Source organism: Schistocerca cancellata, chromosome 7, assembly GCF_023864275.1.
Source record: "Schistocerca cancellata isolate TAMUIC-IGC-003103 chromosome 7, iqSchCanc2.1, whole genome shotgun sequence".
Classification (NCBI taxonomy): domain Eukaryota; kingdom Metazoa; phylum Arthropoda; class Insecta; order Orthoptera; family Acrididae; genus Schistocerca; species Schistocerca cancellata.
Window position 1 is genome coordinate 601,992,404 of NC_064632.1, and position 19,984 is coordinate 602,012,387.

Consider the following 19,984-nt stretch of genomic DNA (forward strand, 5'->3'; position numbering starts at 1 on the left):
GTCTTAATTTGTTTTCAATTGTATCATGATGGATTACCAAAAACAATTGACTGTCAACAAAAAACACTTCAGAACAATTTTTATGGGAATTTAATCAATGAGTTCTGAACTTTGAAAACAGATAATGAGCAAGATAGTATAAAACTGCAACAATATAAACATTTGAGAATGGATATGATTTTCTGTAATACATAACTAAAGAAAGTGAGATACGAGGGGGGACCCAAAAGTAACCGGAATCATAATACTGCACATCGTGTACTTGTAGTAGCAGGTGGTGCAACCTGAGGGTTGTAGTAGGAGCTCTGTTGAGTCATTCTGCTACACAGCATCACCCAACAGTGAGAAGTGTGGTTTCTTTGGCAGTTCTTTGAGTGTGTGAACAGCGCAGACGTGACACGAGGAAATGGCTAGTTCTTACACACAACGTGCAGCAGTGAAGTTTCGTTTCTTGCTCAGCAAGAACGCAGCAGAAACCATTGTGATGATTGTGACACTTACAAAGACCATGTTCTTAGTAAAACACAAGTGTATGAATGGTTTTCTCAGTTTAAAAAGGGAGAAATTGTGGTTGAAGATCAGCCCCGTTCCGGTTGACCTTCAACTGCTCGAAGCGAAGACAACATCAACAAAATCCGTGGTCTCATCAGTGAAGATCGACGCAGGACGATCGACCAACTCAAGAACTTGTGCGTGTTGTCCTGGAGCTCAATTCAGCGCATCTTGACCATCGATTTGGGGATGCGAAGAGTGGCAGCAAATATCGTGCCAAAGCTTTTTACCGGAGATCAAAGGGATCGTCACGTTCCAGCCTGTTTCGAAATGAAGGACGTGTTCAAAGAAGATCCACATTTTTTCAACAAAATCATTACAGGTGATGAGTCATGGTGCTATGGGTAGAAACCAGAAAGTAAACAACAGTCATCACAATGGAAGTCACCTGGCTCACCTCGACCAAAAAAAAAAGCTCGACAAGTGAAATCAAATGTGAAAACGGCGTGTTTTTTTTTTTTTTTCTTTCTTTCTTTCTTTCCTTTTTTTTTTACGTTAAAGGGGTCATACCATACACTCTGAATTTGTCCCTGAAAACCAAACAGTAAACCAACAATTCTATTTGGAGATTATGAAACAGCTTCGCAGTAATTTGTCACGAAAACGTCTGGCTTTGTGGGATTCTGGCGTGTGGTTCCTGCATCACAACAACGCTCTTGCGCACAGGGCTCTCAGCGTATGCCACTTTTTGGCCTCACCAAGGACGACTAACTTGACCCACGTGCCCTATTCGCCGGATTTGGCACCCTCGGACTTCTTGCTATTCCCAAGGATGAAAAGAGACTTGAGAGGGAAGCATTTTGCTGATGTGGAAGACATAAAACACAATGTCATGGAAGTGCTAGCAGGTATCAAAGAGGACAAATTTAAAAGGTGCTTTGAACACTGGAATGAATGTTTGGACAAGTGTATTAATGCTAATAGAGAGAACAATGAAGTAGATTGAGGTTGTATTTGAAATCAATAAAGTATATGCTTTCTAGAAAGAAATTCCGGTTATTTTTGGGTCCCCCCTCATATGATGTGTATTAGAAGAAACTACTGTTTAGCATTATTGAATTTTCTTTCAAGTTCATAATTATAAAGCCTCAGAATTTCTGCCATAACTATTAAAGACTTTTTTTATTATACAAAAACAAGGAACCACTTTCCCTGACAATGTTTCAATAATTCTACAAGAAACAAAATGCCAATGAACTGACTAATCATGAATAATACAATTTATTTTTTAATAATGCTACATCCATGAAGCTATGTTAGTGTACTTTCAAAGATCAATGTATGCAGCAGCTTTTGAAATATATAACCGGCAAAATTTCAAATATTTTCAGTCTTCAGTTGAATAGTTTTAAAGAGTTGAGGAAACTTGGAAAACGGTTATTAGTATCAGAATAAGTTTATGGTGAAATGGCCAAAACGGAACTCATAATAATATATTTGTGTCATAAGTATGTTTTTAATTTATAGAGCCCAAAACTAATAAAGTTTCTGAAAATAAAACAACAGATATAAATGTGGCAGTTAATATACAGGATGTTTCAAAGTCTTAGTACCAAACATCTAGGGGTGATTGATTATGTCATGGGGATCAACTTTTATTAGAGACAAAAAGTTCACAAATGCTTCTCAGTGACGTTAGCTGTCTTTTTATTTTAGTTGTGCCCCTGAGAGGCAGCAGGGTGTAGGAGCCCTGTGACATGCAAATGCCTTGTGTGTTGCTTATAATCCAGTCATCTGTTCCATATAAAAGGGGATAAGCCTAACAAAATTAAAGTTCCTGATTCACTTCTAAAATCTCTTTCTCCATTTTTGTTAGAGACAAGCATTCTAAAGGCTTTATTATGGACAACCATTCTATCAACTTACAGGGGTCAATAGTATACATCACACCTTGTTAGTAGATGCTGATAGTTCAGTGATATCTCGTTGTCCTAGGGTCAGGGAATATTAAAAGACGCTTAGCGCCACTGCAAAATGTGGTTGTTGTTGTTGTTGTTGTGGTCTTCAGTCCTGAGACTGGTTTGATGCAGCTCTCCATGCTACTCTATCCTGTGCAAGCTTCTTCATCTCCCAGTACCTACTGCAACCTACATCCTTCTGAAAATGTCCTTCTGCAAAATGTCAGCTAAAATTTTGTCTCTAACAAAAGTTGTTCAGCATGATGTGATCTACCACCACAAGATGGTTGACAAAAAGATGTTGAAACAACCTGTATTTTTATATGGGTGATCAATAAAGTTCTTTCATATTTATGCTTTACATTGCAGTAGTGTTATTGCCTTTTTGAGTAATTAGAATTTGTAAGACTCACTGCACTATTTATTTAATTTTAATCCACAGGAATATTTCGCATGATCTTAGTGAGTTTTTAAGGTTGAAACTTAAATTTTCCATAGATGACAGTCAAATTTCTTTTTCTTCCTCTTCCTCTTTTGAGTAACTATTTTTAGATTGCAAATCTCACTATGTTTGTAGACAGTTCTTCGTGTGCCATATTCTTCAACAGTTGTTTGTAGACAGTTTTTCATTTGCTGTTAGCAATTAATTCCCTGTTGCCAGTTCTTCTCTAGTTTGTGTTACAAGGTGCTAACATCCTCTTAAATTTAATAACTGAAATATCCAATAGTCATTTTGCATATGATTTATATTCTTATTGTTTGCACAGTTTACAAGATTGCTTTCTACAGTACTTTTCTTTTCAACCTCAATATTCTTTCCTGTCTATCAGTTCACACGTATCACTTACAGTATTTAGAAAGCACATTGCATAGTGCCTAGTCTTAGCAGATATTTTATGCTAGCCTCTATTGATTAAAATCTCTCATTTTTTTCAGATATCACTTCTTCAATGAGAGCATTTTATCCATATGTGCCTCTGCCATGACAGAGTGCAACAAGTCCCTTGACAAACTACAGGAATAAAGACTTTTGTAATTTGTGTACTTGTAAATATTATCACACATTATTAAAAAGCTACATTATTATATTATTGTTATTTACAGATATGGTTTAACACCATAACAATGCAGCATGCAATTACCCACAGTTAGTCCCTCTCCATATTGGTGGAATAGTGTTAATTCTTACTGAAATGGAACCACTGTCCTATCGGTAACATCTGGGTTGAAAGGATGCTAACAATGTTGAATCTGCTTTTCATTCCACAGACTTACTTTTGTTTTGGGTGGTGGCTTTCCAGCCACCTGGATCAGCCAAAATGTGTACCCGATTATACAATAACTGGGGAAATAACCCTCATCTCTATGTCCCGAGTTTGAGTCTCAATCTGGCATACAGTTTTAATCTGCCAGGAAGTTTCATATCAGAGCACACTCCACTGCAGAATGAAAATTTAATTTTCGAAACATCTCCCAGGCTACGGTAAAGCCGTATCTGTGCAATATCCTTTCTTCCACGAGTGTTAGTCTCGCAAGTTACACAGGAGAATTTATGTGAAGTTTGGTCGGTGTGAGAGGAGGTTCTAGTGGTAGTAAACCTGCGAGAACAGGTCACGATTCACGCTCGGGTAGCTCAGTCAGTAGAGCACTTGCCCGCAAAAGGTGAAGGTTCCGAGTTTGAGTCTCAGTCTGGCACAAATTTTTAATCTGCCAGGAAGTTTCATAATTAATATTGTGGAGGGGATATTTCTGAAACTTTTTGAACACCCCTCCTTCCAAGCACACATTTCTCACTTGGAGTCTCCTACGGATATTGTCTATTGCTGTAATATGCTGTTAGTATGTGTATAGCCAGACCAGGAGAAGGGGATAACTTCCTGAAACTGTCCTTGGATAACTTCCTGAAACTGTCCTTGCCACTGTGGTGTGCTGCATGGCCTGTACAGTCAATGCACAATACATTTACAACTGTTTACACTTGTATAACAGAGACAAAAACAAACACATGTTCAGAAAATGACATCATAGCAAGGTGAGGCTCTTAGCAGCTGGGCTGTTTTTCTATGCAGTTACTTCATGCCCATTTTCAATAGAGTTGAAATAAGAGTGCAAGAGAATCTGAAAGTTTAGCTTAAGTCCTTACAGAACACCATGTGGCAAACTCTGAAGAGAGCTCCAATAATGCAGAAATGCTCTCATACAACAGCAGTATATATAAGTCTGAAGCTGAAGGTATCATTTATGTTAGTAAGATGGAAATCCTTCCAGAATGTATTTTTATTTTTGTATGTCTTATTTCATAAATTCTTCCACACTCTTCAGCATCCTACTAGCTCTGTCCTGTCTCCCTGTGGAGCACGAAATGGCACCATACCGACACGGGTACACTCTTTGTATCACTGTGCTTCTGTTTCACTATTTAGCCTTTATGCTAGTTTGCTGTCTCACCCAGTAAGTTACAAATACGAAAAGGAAAAATCGGCAGCAGAAATCAGATTAGTTCGAAGTAATCTAGGTAATGGTATAATATCAGTTCTTTCAATACTTGTAGGACCTCAGCAGGGCAAACAATACTAAAATGAAACACATAAGAGGTGACACCCAGCAAAACAAGACAGCAAAGCACAGTCTACAGAAACACATCTTGGATTAAGCACTGTTGTCTCAGTTCAGTGAATTGCTAAAGCTACTTCCAACATTACAAAAATGAATATTATTTTCCTACATTACCTCTTTTCGTGCCAGATCGTTCTATAGTGTCCGTGTGTAGTACGTCTCATTCACTGAACCGAAATTCTATATTAATAACATGTAAGCTGAACTGGCTCGGTTCTCTCCATGAAGACAGACAGACTACCGTCGTAAGTGAAGGATACGGGGAAGAAGATGAAACTTGTCTTTAATTTTTTTTAATCGGTGTGAAACCCCTAATAAATTTGAGTTACGCTGATATTTATTGAATACTTATTAAATCGTGTTTTGCTGTCTTCTCGTGCCGTGTATCAACTGAGAGGCAAACTCATACGCATGGCACTTCAACTACGAGTTACAACAAAATTACATAGAGAAGGAAGGAACAAAGAAATGTTTTACGTCTATACTGAGCAAGCAAATTATCATGCATTACGCTATCTAGGAAAAGCCGTCAGACAGAACTGGTCACTTTTTTTCACATTTAGTATTTATGATCTGGAATGATAAACAGGGGGAATAAATGCCAGTAAAAATACAGCTGACAACAAAAGCACTATAAACACTTACTCAAGATTCTGACAAATGTCACGGTTTTTCTCCTCATGTTTGAGGACTATATCGAGAGAGAATTCAATAAATAAGACAACTGTGATTAGAATTGGCTTAATCTAATTTATAGGTTAGAACACAATTTATAATGTAAAGTTCTGTGTGAGTATTATAACTGTAATGTTCACTTCCTGACTCAGGCATTAAAAAGTGAAACTATAGAAACACTAGAACATTTGTAATGAATAAAAAACATATAAATACAACAGCATACATGTAACAAAATAAAGAAATTTATGTCTCTGTAACAAAGACATCAATGACATCAATACATGTACACTTACAAAACTGCAGTCAGATCATCACAATGAAAACAAAATATATTTTTATGTTACTGTAGTGTATGACGTCAAAATGAACACATAAAGAAAATATTCTGACACAACTGATGGGAAAGTTCTTTTCTATTCATACACTGAAGTAAAACAGTTTCACAAAATGAGCAACCAGAAAGAAAAGAAGAAATATTTACACTTATTTATTTCACTACTCACCACTTTTGCAATTATTTATACCCTTCCTAAGTTGTATGTTTTTCCTTTTTTGGTATCAGTATTGATTAATTGTATATGTTAATTCTGGAACTCTGGTTGTCAAGAAGAGAGCTCAAACATCACCAGCAAACAAGGTTTATACAGTTTCAGTGAATAAAAAGCACAGAAAAATGTCCTTTACTTCATTGTGTAACACATGAACATTGTAAAGACAAAGTTAAGTTCTGAGACAGTTATTTAAACTGCTGACGTCAGTCTACATGACACTATGTTTTAGAAAATGTGACACTGTCTGCACACATCAACAGTTGCATCCATAAACTTGACATTAATTTCCTCTGGTCATGCCTCTAAAAACTAGAAAGGATAAAATAAAAAAGGGACCTTCTGATAGCAGTTCAATTCCAAAAGAGCCTTGACTGATAAAACAGAGCTCAAAAGATTGCAGTTAATATTGTCATATGGAAAGGAAGGATTTAAATAGAATCTCTAGATACTATTTTGAATGAAATGTACAGGACAAAAGACACTGTGATATTTAGGACAAAGGCATTGGCAACAGGTACACAAATACTAGTGATATCATAAGTCCAGAATTTAGGATGAATAAATCAACATGGGAAGGGCTCACAAGTTCTGCTAGATTGCAATTTGCATGGAAAAAAATTCTGATCAAAAATATGGCAACAATTTTACCGTTTAGGAAATCCCATGAGTGTTAATAATTTTGTACGACAATTTCTTAGGCATTTGCTCATATGAAACATAGTACATCCATCACATTAAGATTATGCTTGGCATAAATACCTGATTTTGAAATCCTCAACTAAAAATAACTTATGCTTTGCAGTACAATGTCAACAATTAAGTTGTGAACTTGTCACAGTATGCTACTGACATCAGCATCATGGGATTTCATTACCTTGGTAATTTATTGTCTTGTAGTGTTTGCCTGACCATGTTCTGCTCAAACCAAAGAAAACTGAATACTCTTTGTTACCAACCTGCTTTCCGTGTGTGTGTGTGTGTGTGTGTGTGTGTGTGTGTGTGTGAGCACATGCGCGCGTGTGCACGTGCATGTGTGCATGGTACCTCTGAAGGAGGGCTTTGTCCAAGGACTCAACATTTTTTATCTTTTTTACAAACATGTTCACAACTGAGTATATCTTCTATTTAGTATGTAGTGAGCTATTCCCACATCAATACTAGATTCCATCATATCAACAAATAACTTCCTACAATCACAAGCCATATTCAACTGAGGCCCCAGTGATTTCCCTCTTTACCTCAACATCTAGCAAGTTATGAAAGGGAGACATTGTAATAGTACTAATGTCATTAAAGATAATAATAATACCGTTTCTTTAATGATGGACTGATTAGTGGCACTGGTGTATAATTTCCCACAGGGAATAAAAACTATGAAAGCAGCCACATCAGCTTTCTGCACTAAAGCATATAACGTATCTGCTATGATGAGTTTCTGAACTTAACAGAAATACTTGTATATACTGACAATATTAAGTACATTTATGAATTTAAAAGACTTAAGTATCTAGAAATGGCAAGAGCTGCATCTCAGTAACAGATAAGTCTTCATTAAAAACCTTCAAAATAAAAAAAAAATAAAAAAAATCTCAGGTCACCTCAGGTATTCCAGAAACTGGAAATGGCACATTGAACATTAAAAGCATCAAATACACAAAAAATTGAAATATTTCATTGCCTCTCCCTGTAAGTGATTTTGTGTATTCATTGCATATCATGTGACTTATTTTGTAATCAACTCTATGGGATGTCTTTCTTCCTTATAGTTATTAACTTGTAAGATCAGCTTCCACATATTATGACAAGTGCAAATTTTTACTGGGTCCTGCTGAAATGGTTTACAATTGTTTTGTTATGATAGTTCCTATAAACAGTACTATTGGTAAATAAACTGACAGTGTAACACACATCCCCGTATATATATCAGGAACTCAATTAGACTTATGTCAGTTTTACTGGGCATACAACTATGTTTCACAATCTAGGATAATGTAGTGAATTAAACTCAATAAGATTTCTTTGAGTTAACTGTATTTCTGAGAAAGTCCGATTATGACAACAACTTTATTCTCAATGAAATAATTTTGTATGGTGTTCAATGTTGTTCAGAAATCTGAGAAAACAGAAGCCACCTCTTCACTTGCACCCACAATTAGCAAGATACTCTGACTGAAGAAAGCTATACTTCTCACAACTGGTGCTTCCTAAATCAATTTCATTTCTAAAGAAAAGTTTTTCTCTATAAAGTTATTATATCCCACTTTAGGAAATTTTCTAAAGTACGGCAACAGATAACCATTGGTAACATTGGAATACAATTTTGTGTCTATTCTTTTAAGTATTCATACGTGGGAGGGGCTCAGATTATTTTCTGCTCACTTAGAATTATTTTAGAAACAAACAATAGTGTAATAATAATGAGCGACTATACTGTACTGCTCTTAACATAAGATTTAACAGGAGTTTTGTCTGTGCCTGGTGAATTACTCATTTTCAGAGTTTCAATAACTTTTTAATGGCACTGAGTGGCTATTTATACACTTCAGAGTACTTATGATGATCTGTCAGAAAACATTAAGTTGAATACCATAACTAAAACACTAACACTCCTCCAAGTGATAATGAAAATCAAAGTTATGGAAAGGCAGAAATTGGAGAGTGGCCTTGTGGCATGAGTGCATAGATCTAGGCAACTGTCCCCCCACTGAGAACATTTGGATTACAACAACGCTTTCAAACTCCACAGAAGATAATTGGGTCTCCAGCATTTCCCCGGTCTTTGTTTTACCTCTATTTTGCTTCCGCATTCTCATATAACATGTCCCTTCCATACCTTGTCTTTGTAAATTTTACTTTCTCTGTCTATCACCACCAAACTCCCTTTTTCATTGTTAATTATCTTTCCTTTTGACCCCTAATAGCCCAGCCAAATAGTCACTGGAATGGGGTTGAATGAACTGTGTTGTAGAAGTTCTGAAAATCTGCTTCTTTATGTGAATTTCAATTCCGTCACCTTGAATTATTTGATGTTGAACATGTTCACGAGAAAAAGTCTGAAATTATATTTAAAGTTTGATGGGAGTCACTAAGTGCTTTCATTATGAAACACTGAAAGATTATAGTCTGGGTATTTTGTGTTCCACTCTCATCAAAATCTAATTTTTCACACATCTCAATGTTTACGATGTCACATTGTCATATCTCCTGAACCATGTGTTGTACAATGATGTAATTTTGCAGTTACATCCTGTATTATATGGATACTGTCTGCAAGGTCTGTTGCAAATAGAGCTAGTAGTAAAGAAATAATAAATTAAAATGCCATGCCTAATGCTGAAGTTTGACTGCACAAACAGCAAAAACATAGTTAGTGATATACATTTTCCTTTCATGGTGGTTCTCACTGAGAAAAAGTTTCAAAACGGTTTGAAATTATGCGTAAAGTGTGAAGGAAGTCACTAAACGTTCTCATTCTGAAATATTGGATGTGCATAGTGTGTGTAATTTGTGCGTTGTAAGATATGCTGCCTCACGGCTTATTACTGCAAAACTTGTCTTATTTTGATAAACCTATAACGTAAGATTATATCTCTTAATTCACATATTATGACAGCACTTTAAATTTTTAAATTAGGGCAATACTTATATGAAATATTGAAAATGAAATTTCTGTTGCTGCTGGAAGCTGTTAGACAGGCAACCTGCGATAGAGGATCAAACAGAAAAAAAGACAAGGTCTAACAGAAATCTCTGGATAAAACGGACATCATCAGATTTAATTGAGAGGAAGAGTACATCTAAAAATGCAACATATGACAAATCCATGATGGAGTAATGATAATATTATGAAGATCATAGATTGCTACTAAACATATAGTGAAGATGTTGAGTAGCAGACAGGCACAACAGAAAGACTGCTAAACAAATGAGCTTTTGGCCAAAAGGCTTTCCTCTGAAATAAAAAACACAGATGCATAATTCCACCCAAGTACAACTCGCACACACATGACCACTGTCTTCAGCTGCCGAGGCCAGACTGCGAGTAACTGTGCATAATGGGGGAAGAAGTTCGGGTGGTGGTGGTAAGGAGGAGGATGGGGTGGGTAGGGGGAGGGACAGCTGGATAGGGGTGAGGGACAGTAAAGTGCTGCTTGTGGGAGCAGACAGGAACAAGATGGGGAGAGGGTAAGGCAGCTACTTGCAGTCGGGTCAGGCAGAGGGCGGTGGGAGCAGTAAAGGACTGCTTCACAGTCTGTGTCCTCTTGATCCTTCCTATTAACACCAGCTTTTTTGAACTGCATAGGCAGGAACTCTTCTTGTAATATATTCTACATTGCCATAATCCTCCTGGCCTCAACCTTCGTCAGTCAATGTCCTTCGCCCACCTATCCCCTTCCCTGTTCCCACTCCAGTACTATGCAACCTTCTGTTCCACCAAAAGACTCACAGTCTGTTTACTCTTGTGCTTTTCCACTTTTTTCTACCCCTCCTGCTGCCCTCCATCTAACCTTCCAACTGTACCTAGCTGCCCTACCCTCTCTGCACCACATCCATGCATGCTCCCACAAGCAGCACCTTATTGTCTCCCACATCTACTTTGCTTTCCTCTTCCTCCCCATCTCAGCCTCCTCCTTACCCACACTACCCAGACTGCTTCTCCCATCATGCGCTGTTGCTCACAATGTGACCTTGGTAGCCAGAGACAGTGACCATGTGCGTCTGAGTTGTAATCATGTGGATGTGTGTGAGTATGCAGTCTAATTCAGAAGAAGGCCTTTTGTCCAAAGGCTTACTTGTTTAGCAGGCTTTTAGCTGAGCTGTCTGCGAGCCAACATCTCCACTACATGGTAAGTAGCAATACAGCCTTTTCATAATATTGTCGTTAATGGCACAAATGAAGTAGAGATGACAAAGGACTTGGAAGAGCAGATGAATGGAATGGGTAGTGTTTTGAGCAGAGATAATAAGATGAATATCTACAAAAGTAGAACAAAGGTAATGGAATGTGAGGGATGCCAAGGGAATTAGATTATGAAAGTAGTAATATTAGTAGACGAGTTCTGCTACTTGTGCAGCAAAGTAACTGATGCTGCTTGAAACAGAGAGGATTTAAAATGCAGTCTGGATATAACATGACAAGCCCTCTGAAAAGAGGACTTTGTTAACATCTAACACAAATTTAAATGTTAGGAAGTATTTTATCGAGGTTTAGTCTGGAGTGCAGTCTCACATAGAAGTGAAACATGTACAATACATACAAGAAGAGAACAGAAGATTTTGAAATGTGACCTGCAGAAGATTGCTGAAGTTAAGATTGGTAGATTGCATAGTTAACGAGGAAGCACTGAATCAAACTGAGTGAAAAAGAAATTTGTGGTACACACCTGTAGAGAGGGATCAAGGCTTGATTATACTAATCAGTTTCAAATGGATGTAGGTTGCAGCAGTTACTCTTACCCATGATAGACTAGTGTGGAGAGTTGGAATGAAAACCACCACCACCATAGCAACAACAACAACAACAAGGTAAAAATTGAAAAATCTGACTTTTTTAAAAACTTTTTCACACTTCCACGCAAAATCTACAGTTACAAAGTGAAAATTCATAGTTTGCACAAGTACATAAATAAATCAAAAGGAAAAATAAGCAAACTGTCACAACTTCTACAAAACTTTCCAGATAAAATCAGCGTTTGCCTTACATTTCTATAGCTTACATTTTATTCATGCCTTGTAATTCCTTTATTTTGGTTCCAAGTTTTCATCAAACACCCCTGATAGCTGAGTGGTCAGCGCGACAGAATGTCAATCCTAAGGGCCCAGGTTCGATTCCCAGCTGGGTTGGAGATTTTCTCCGCTCAGGGACTGGGTGTTGTGTTGTCCTAATCATGATAATTTCTTCCCCATCGACGCGCAAGTCACCGAAGTGGCGTCAAATTGAAAGACTTGCACCTGGCGAACGGTCTACCAGATGGGAGGTCCTAGTCACATGGCATTTACATTTACATCAAACAATTTCTGTCTAGTCTTCATTAATACTCTCTAATTTTAATGTCCACTGCTACCACATTACTTATTTGACTTCTTTCCTGCTTCTTATCTCTTTCCTGACAAAGGTTGTGGATTACTTTTCCTTCCCTCGTGGAACAGTAAGGTTTTTCAAAAATCTATAAAGCCCAAAATATATATACAGCTTTCTTTTCTACCTTTTTCTCTTTTTTGTATATGTCAATTGCACTCCGAAGGTCTGGCTTTTCACAGGTGGCAAATGAACACTACTTTTTTAACTATTGTCAATATGCATCAGCTATTTCTAAGAGTTGAAAACATTGGCCATTATTTGTTCAGAATACTCTGTACACAGGGACCGCAACCATTCTCAAGGTACACAAGAGACTGCTTCTGGTTGTACAAACTGTCCAAGAAAGTCCAAATACACCGATGAGCCAAAACATTACGACCACTGTCACTGCTAGGCTGAATACCACCTGGTGGCATAGTGACACATTATATAATAAGAAATAAACATAAGTGGAGCCAAGGCAGACAAGCAATCATTCTAGTGATGACACGAGCCACAGATTAAGAAATCGACAGACACAAGTGACCTTCATAAAAGGCAACAATCACTTGGAGAAGGCTTTGAGTCACAGACATGCACAATGAGAAAGACTGCTAAATATTTATGCAGCTTTAGACAAAAAAGTCGTTCTTCTGAAATAGAAAACACACAAATACAAATCGAGCACATTATCTCCAGGTGCTGCAACTGACTGTTATTCCATCTGGCATTTCCCATTGTTCGATCAAGGGCAGCTTGTTATGGCCTGACACCTGGGAGTGAGCATCTCTAAAATAGTGAAGGTGTTTGGCTGTTTGTATGCTACTGTTGTGAACATGTTTGGAAGGTGGTGGAAGGATATGAATACACGGATAGGCAATATGCAGTTTGATGTCCATACATCATCACAGAATGTGTAGGCTGAAGGCTCACCCACTCTGTAAAGCAGGATAGGCAGTGATTTTGGCAGATCTGATGACAGAGTACAGTGCTATAATCTAATTAAAATTATTTTGTGATTAATGTTTCTACAAGTCGAGTGGTAGGTCCCTGGTGTCAGCCAATTGCAGCTGTTTCTCGCTCCACATGCTCAGTGTGTTGCATGCTTTGTGGACACAAGCAGAAGGGCCTTGCCAGGTGATGCAGCCCACATGGGTTGCAATGGTGGGCGGGGAGAGATAGGACTGCCAAATACAAAATACGCAGTGGTCTCTGAATGTTCTGTTATGCTACAGAAAAAATATTCATAATTTCTGATATCACTTGCAAACAAGGGAAAAAACTTGAAAAGAAAAATTTCAAATTCTCATTCTTTATCACACGACTGTAAATTTACTATTTGATTAAAAGCTTTGACTCTTTCGTAAATTATAGTCTCACATTGTAGTTTGCCTTTAGTCGTCGTACTTATTCTGATGTTTTGAAATTAAGAAACCTACATTAGTTAATTCAGAGAGCTTGCAGTGAAAAATGTGGTCCATTTATGTTCAAGGGACTTCAGGTCACATGTACATGTACATGCAACTATCGGACTGAAATTGTTTTTAAGGGTGGAAGGAGAGCCATATCTCACTGCAATGTGCAGTAAATATAAGTTATATTAGCGCAGTGCGCCACTGTGCACCACAGCCAAAGTTGTTCCCATGCATTATGCTCAATTCGTGAATCATGTTCTGTGTTTCTGTTCGTAGGCAATTTATTACATAAATCACTTCTGCAATCTAAGGTGGCATTACAGTTACAGTGTACTGTAACAAGATAAGTGAAATGAAATTGCTTGTTGGACACATTAGTGTAAAAACACTGGATTGTTAATGGAAATGCTGTGAGTTAAATACACATTCAACCTCATTTTAAGCTTACTGTCGCTTTTCTCTAAGAAATCTACGTTCATGTAGTAATAAGGTCATACAATTATAGCTCTCATTTTCATTACTATAACACCTTTATCAATGTAATAAACTGCTTTGTTATTGTATTTCTACATCCAGGAATGTAAAAAGGTGAGAATTTGTATAAACGAGTCTTCCTCGGTTTCAGTTTCTGATCAATGTATTAAAATGCAATGGGAACTTGTCTCAGCTAAAGGCATACAGAACTGGAATCTGAATCGTTCTGGAGCTCTTGTTGTCATCACAGAGCCATTAAAAACTTATTTAAACCGTGAGCAACAGTTATGGACAACGCCTCATATCATTCAACTATCAATGATAATGTGCCTACAGCAACTTCCAGAAAACAAAGACTTTATCGATTGTCTACTACAGCAAAATATTCATATTCCAAACAACTGCAAAAACAGTAAATTACCGAATCCCATTGCTCAGGGGGGGAAAAAAATTTTACCTTTATAGGTTGTAAATGAACTAGTCATCATATCAATGCCATTTCAATTTCAATTAACTCATGTGGGCTCAAGTTAAGGATTATGTGGCAAGAACAACAAAAAATGTATCCTGGCAGAAGTGAAAAGAATGACAAACAAAGTTATGAACTGTACTTCATCATCAGATAGGCAAAATATTGTAACACACGCAAAGGAAGAAATAATGAATGATGGGAGAATGAAAGTGTAGTGGAAAATAATGTAGAATAATATGTTATTTCATTAAATTCTGAAAGCACTTCTACTGACAACAATGATGGCAGTGAAACTGTTTCAAATATAACTACTGTGCATTTGTTAGTGTTCTGTAGGTTACCAGTAATTTAGCTGTGTTCACACCAAACAGCTTTCTCCACTACTTTGGACAATGTGCTGTTATGCGTCATGTGTGTGAGCGAATGCTTGTCCTATAGCTGTTATTCATTTATAACATGTGACTGTGATATCTTAATGCAGCACCATATCTACAGCACCAGTAGCAGAAGCAGCAGCAGCCCCCACCATTGCCGTTCTCACTACCTGCAAAGACGTTGCCAACAGTCTGTAGGTAAACGACTTTTTTTCTTTTTTGGTGCATGGGCAACTATCGATCACATGAACCTGTGCTATGTTGTACATGAGCTGGCAACTATGGTCCCCACCGCTGCCATCTGTCAATCACAAAGTAATTTCAGTCAGATGATAGTGTAGGCGCATGTGTTTTGGAACACACTGTTCGGTACACACAGTTCATACGAGGTGCAGCTGACGATCCCTACATGTTCCCTTGTTGAGCCAATGACATCATCAATCATGACTGCAGTGGACATAGGAACATCAAGATTGGATCACAGATCAATGAAAACCTTTCACCTGGTCAGCTGAATCGCATTTCATGTTACAACAGGTTCGTGGGCATGACCAGATAGGCCACCATCCACGCGAAACAGCTGCTCCGAGCTAGCACAGTGCTGTGGAGGCACACCAGTGGGGTCTATTATGCGATGGCGGACATTCAGCTAGGCTTCCATGGGATCTGTGGTAGTAATCAAATGCAGTTGCAGATTATGTGAACATTACTGAGGATTACCTGCATCATCGTATGCTTTATTTCTTCCTCGATGGCAATGGCATCTCCCAGAAAGATAACTGTCCATGCCACAAGACCAGAATTGTGCCACAATGGTCCAAGGAGCAAGATGATAAATTATGTTAATGTTTTTGCCAACAAACCCAATAGAATACATCTGGAACGCTATTAAGCAACACGTCTGCACCCACAAATTATATCCTAATAATTTTTGTGGCTCCCATGCTTGGTAGATCTTATAATTCCTATTGTTCAAAATAATTCTCTATTAAAGGCTGACCAAGTTGTTTCTTAGAGAAAAAATAAATAAATAAATAAATAAAATAAAATAAAATTTTATTTGATAATATAAATCAAAAACCAAACTAAAAGAGAAAATGTCCTTATCCAGAAGAGAAAGCTGCATCTAAAAATGTTATGAAACATTGGGCATGTGAAGGAACCATTTTGGTTATCCTGACTAGACTAGTTTGCTTAATTCCCTCCTGTATAGCTCAAATGGGGTTAAATGTAGAGTAGCATGTAAATAATCTGATCATGAAATAGTTTGGAAAAACAATATGGAACAGACTATTTTAGAGCTATATGTATTTCTTCAAGTTATTGCTAAAATATTGTAACAATAAGAGAAATTATGGAAATATGTGTGAAATTAAAACAGCATAAGTTTCTGATAAGAGCTAACATTTCTCAGTTATCATTTGTGGAACTGAACAAAAATGTTATTTATTTTTGTTCTTCCATTTTTACAACTTACCTCCATAATTTCTATTTACTAGTTGGTCACGATCACATTCAGCCTCTGATATTTCATTACTCTCTTTGGAGTCATTAAAAGATGAGTTATTTGGGTCATGGTTACGAGGCGGAGGAGGTGGTGGTTCCGGACTCCCAGACATTGGCAGATTGCGAGCAGAACCTGTTATAAAATTTAAGGCATTTTTAAATTATTTCACTAACCAAAACAAAACAGCAGAATGGTTAATATTTTAGATAAAAGTGCTGAATGTTCAATTTCATCTGTTTAGAATGTCATTAATTTATTACACATATCATGCAAGCTAGAAAGCAAGTGGTCAATGTGGCCATGAAACTGAATCCAACTCAGAAACATGATTCAGAAATTTAAATTCTGAACAGTAACAGGCAAAGGTATTATAGACAATTTCAGTGACACATTAAAAAACCTACATTATATATTCACAGACTTTAATTTAATGAATGCTTAAATTTAAGTGAACCACTATCTGATGATGATAAGTAAGTTTGGATGATGGAAATTCCTTAAGTGAACCACTATCTGATGATGATAAGTAAGTTTGGATGATGGAAATTCCATGATAGAAACAATAAATAACAAAAAGTAAAAGGAATAATTCACCCACAGGTAAATAATGTTTGGTGCATGCTTAACAACACAAAGACTTAATTATCTTACCAGCTACTATTTTTACTGACATACACTTGCTCTTGTCTTTGGGGCACTGACAGTGATGGCACAGCCTCGGCAAGGGATGTCACAACCAGTGTGCATGTGTGTGTGTGTGTGTGTGTGTGTGTGTGTGTGTGGGTAGGCATGCACGCACACATGTGAGAGAGGGGGGGGGGTGGGGGGGGAGAGGGGGAGAGAGAGAGAGAGAGAGAGAGAGAGAGAGAGAGAGAGAGAGAGAGAGGGAGAGAGAGAGAGGGAGAGAATATATTGGTTACACTAGAGAAAGAGTGTTAGTTTGATATCTAATTAAGCACCTGTGCTGTTATGTGTGTCAATGTTTCCCTCTATTATATTCTATGAACTATATGTTACACATCTGTAGGTGAGTGCTCATGTTTTACCATTATTATTTAATAGTTCAATTTGACATTTGTTTCGTCACTTTGTCAACTGCTTATATGATTCTCAGACATCATACTAAATATTGCTGCAAAAACTTCACAATAAAACTGTGAAGCAGCTGCTCATCACCTTCATGTGCTGGTTTGATGGTAGAGAGCTATAGTGGTGAGTCTTTTTATACAGTACCTCTACGAAGTATACAATCATTAAAAGGAGAGGAAGCTGTCATCCATAGTCCTTCACCAGAGAAATAATCTAAGGACCCTGAGCCAAGCTGTGAACAAGTCACTGTCAGGGCACAGAAGCCCATGTATGAGCCTGAACATGTTACAAGTATTCATCCTGACCCTCTGGAATTCAGCTCCTCAACAGTGTGTTATTGCTGAATTCATTCCTCAACAACTGGTGAAGTTATAGTCACTATAAATATAGGTTTCCAGCCTTCATTGAGCTGATATCCCAAATTTCTGTTGATTATTGGCCAAGAGTATATAACATTTTTGTCACTTTAGGAAACTGTTCATCAGCCAGATATTAGGTATGATTAAAGACAGCTGAGATGAACATCAACATTGAGGAAGACAAGGTCAGCCAGAAAAATCTATTCTAGCCAACCTCTGTCATGAGTCATGCCATGAAGAATGAAGAACAATTGAGACTCACTAATGAAAAGGAAGTTAAAGTATTTATAGTTAATTCACAGAGAAACACAATAACAGCCCAGTAAAACAAGCCCCTCCTGTGTTGAGGTCACTAGGCCTTCACTGTCACAGAGGAAGCTGGTCAAAACAAACTAACAAAAGCTCAAAGTGAGGAGTTAAATATTCGTCAGGCCGCAGGAGTCTGTGACGTACAAAGTGAGTGATCTGTAGTTAATCTCTTCTACTAGGCAATGTACGTTAAATTTGTGTGTGGTGGTGTTACAGCCCCTGCGCTCCTACTGACTGCACGTTTTATACCAGATTTTATATAAAAATGCTCATTGCAACAGCTTCTTACAGTCAAATTGGTACACGAAAATGATGAGTTGTTTCAAGAACATTATCTGAGAAACTTAAAAGCAGTTTAATATTTTATAAGAATAACTCACTTCCTGTTTTATTTGTGCAAAAATATTCTGTTTTCTTTGACACACTTGTCATCAAAATTCAAGACTGAAATTTATTAAATGGTGAAATTAACTTACCAACACTCCTTCTGCTTACTGAGCCACGGCTTCCATAATGATCATATGGGGCTCCATATTGTCCATACTGGCTGCCATACTGGTCTTCTTCTGTACCACAGTTTGCTGGATCATCATATTCTGGACCAGGAGAAAAGTTGGATCCAGGGCCATTCTGGCTATTTACTCGTGAATAGCGACCATTAGTTCTAGGCTGGAAGGAGAGATTACATAATTAACATACTGTTGTGTGTTATTTAAAACATTTCAATCAACATTATTTAACAGTGTTTCATCTGGCATATATGTTTAAAATATTTGCCAAGCTGATGAGAAGAGAGGAAATAAAAGCATTTCAGTTTACATATTCCTTCCTTTTTACATATTAAAAAACTAAAAACCCGCCTCGATTGCAAAAAAAGCACCTAGTGTTCAGCGTTCACCCAGGTTTTGGCGAAGATAATTAAACCTTCTTCAGAACAACAATAAAACCCAAAAGTGCCTAAGAAGACCTTTGACAATGATTAAAAGAACAGCATAGCTATACATTTATAAACAAAAGAGAAAAGGAAAACACAAACAGTACATGTGTACAAAGTTAAAACCACTACTTAACTTAATGGTGTATGCTCCACCTCACACTGGCCTATGTTCGATGGGCCATGACCCGCTATCTATGCACATGCACAAGACAAGGGGAGTTACTTGAATGCGCATGCGCATACGAATGCGAGAAAGTTTGTACATGATTTGGGACTAAATAGCACATACATTCCCAACCGTGATCAACGTATATATAAATAATGGAATGGATAGAACAAGAGATGAGCTAAATAGGAGATGAAACCTAGAAATAACGGCACACGGTTGCTTATGCTAGTAAAGAAACTTACATATGAAGCTACCTATGACAACAGGAGCAGCTCAAGCCAGTAGTTAGACTGGGGGGGAGAGGGGGGGGGGAGGTGTACATAGGACGTAATCTAAAGATGTCATGATAATAAAGATATAGGGATAAAACATGAGGTGTTCAACGGGCTAAAATCACGTTCATCATAAAAGGAAAATGAGGATAAAAGGAAGAAGATGAACAGCTTGACCAACCGCACTCGCCAATCAGCGCGTGCATGTGATAATCCCCAGATCATCAGATTTACAAGTATGAAGAATAAAG

General features: G+C 37.5%; 1 protein-coding gene across 1 annotated transcript in view; it reads right to left on the reverse strand.

Annotated features, from left to right (window-relative positions):
- The window catches only part of LOC126091914 (Down syndrome cell adhesion molecule-like protein Dscam2), an 895,908-nt gene that overhangs the window by 39,637 nt on the left and 836,287 nt on the right, over positions 1-19,984 (reverse strand). Inside the window, exons 34-35 of the mRNA XM_049907230.1 lie at positions 18,832-19,024; positions 16,569-16,730 (exon numbers count right to left, since the gene is read on the reverse strand). Of these exons, the coding sequence (XP_049763187.1) occupies positions 16,569-16,730; positions 18,832-19,024 (355 nt within the window). The remainder of the gene's footprint in view (positions 1-16,568; positions 16,731-18,831; positions 19,025-19,984) is intronic.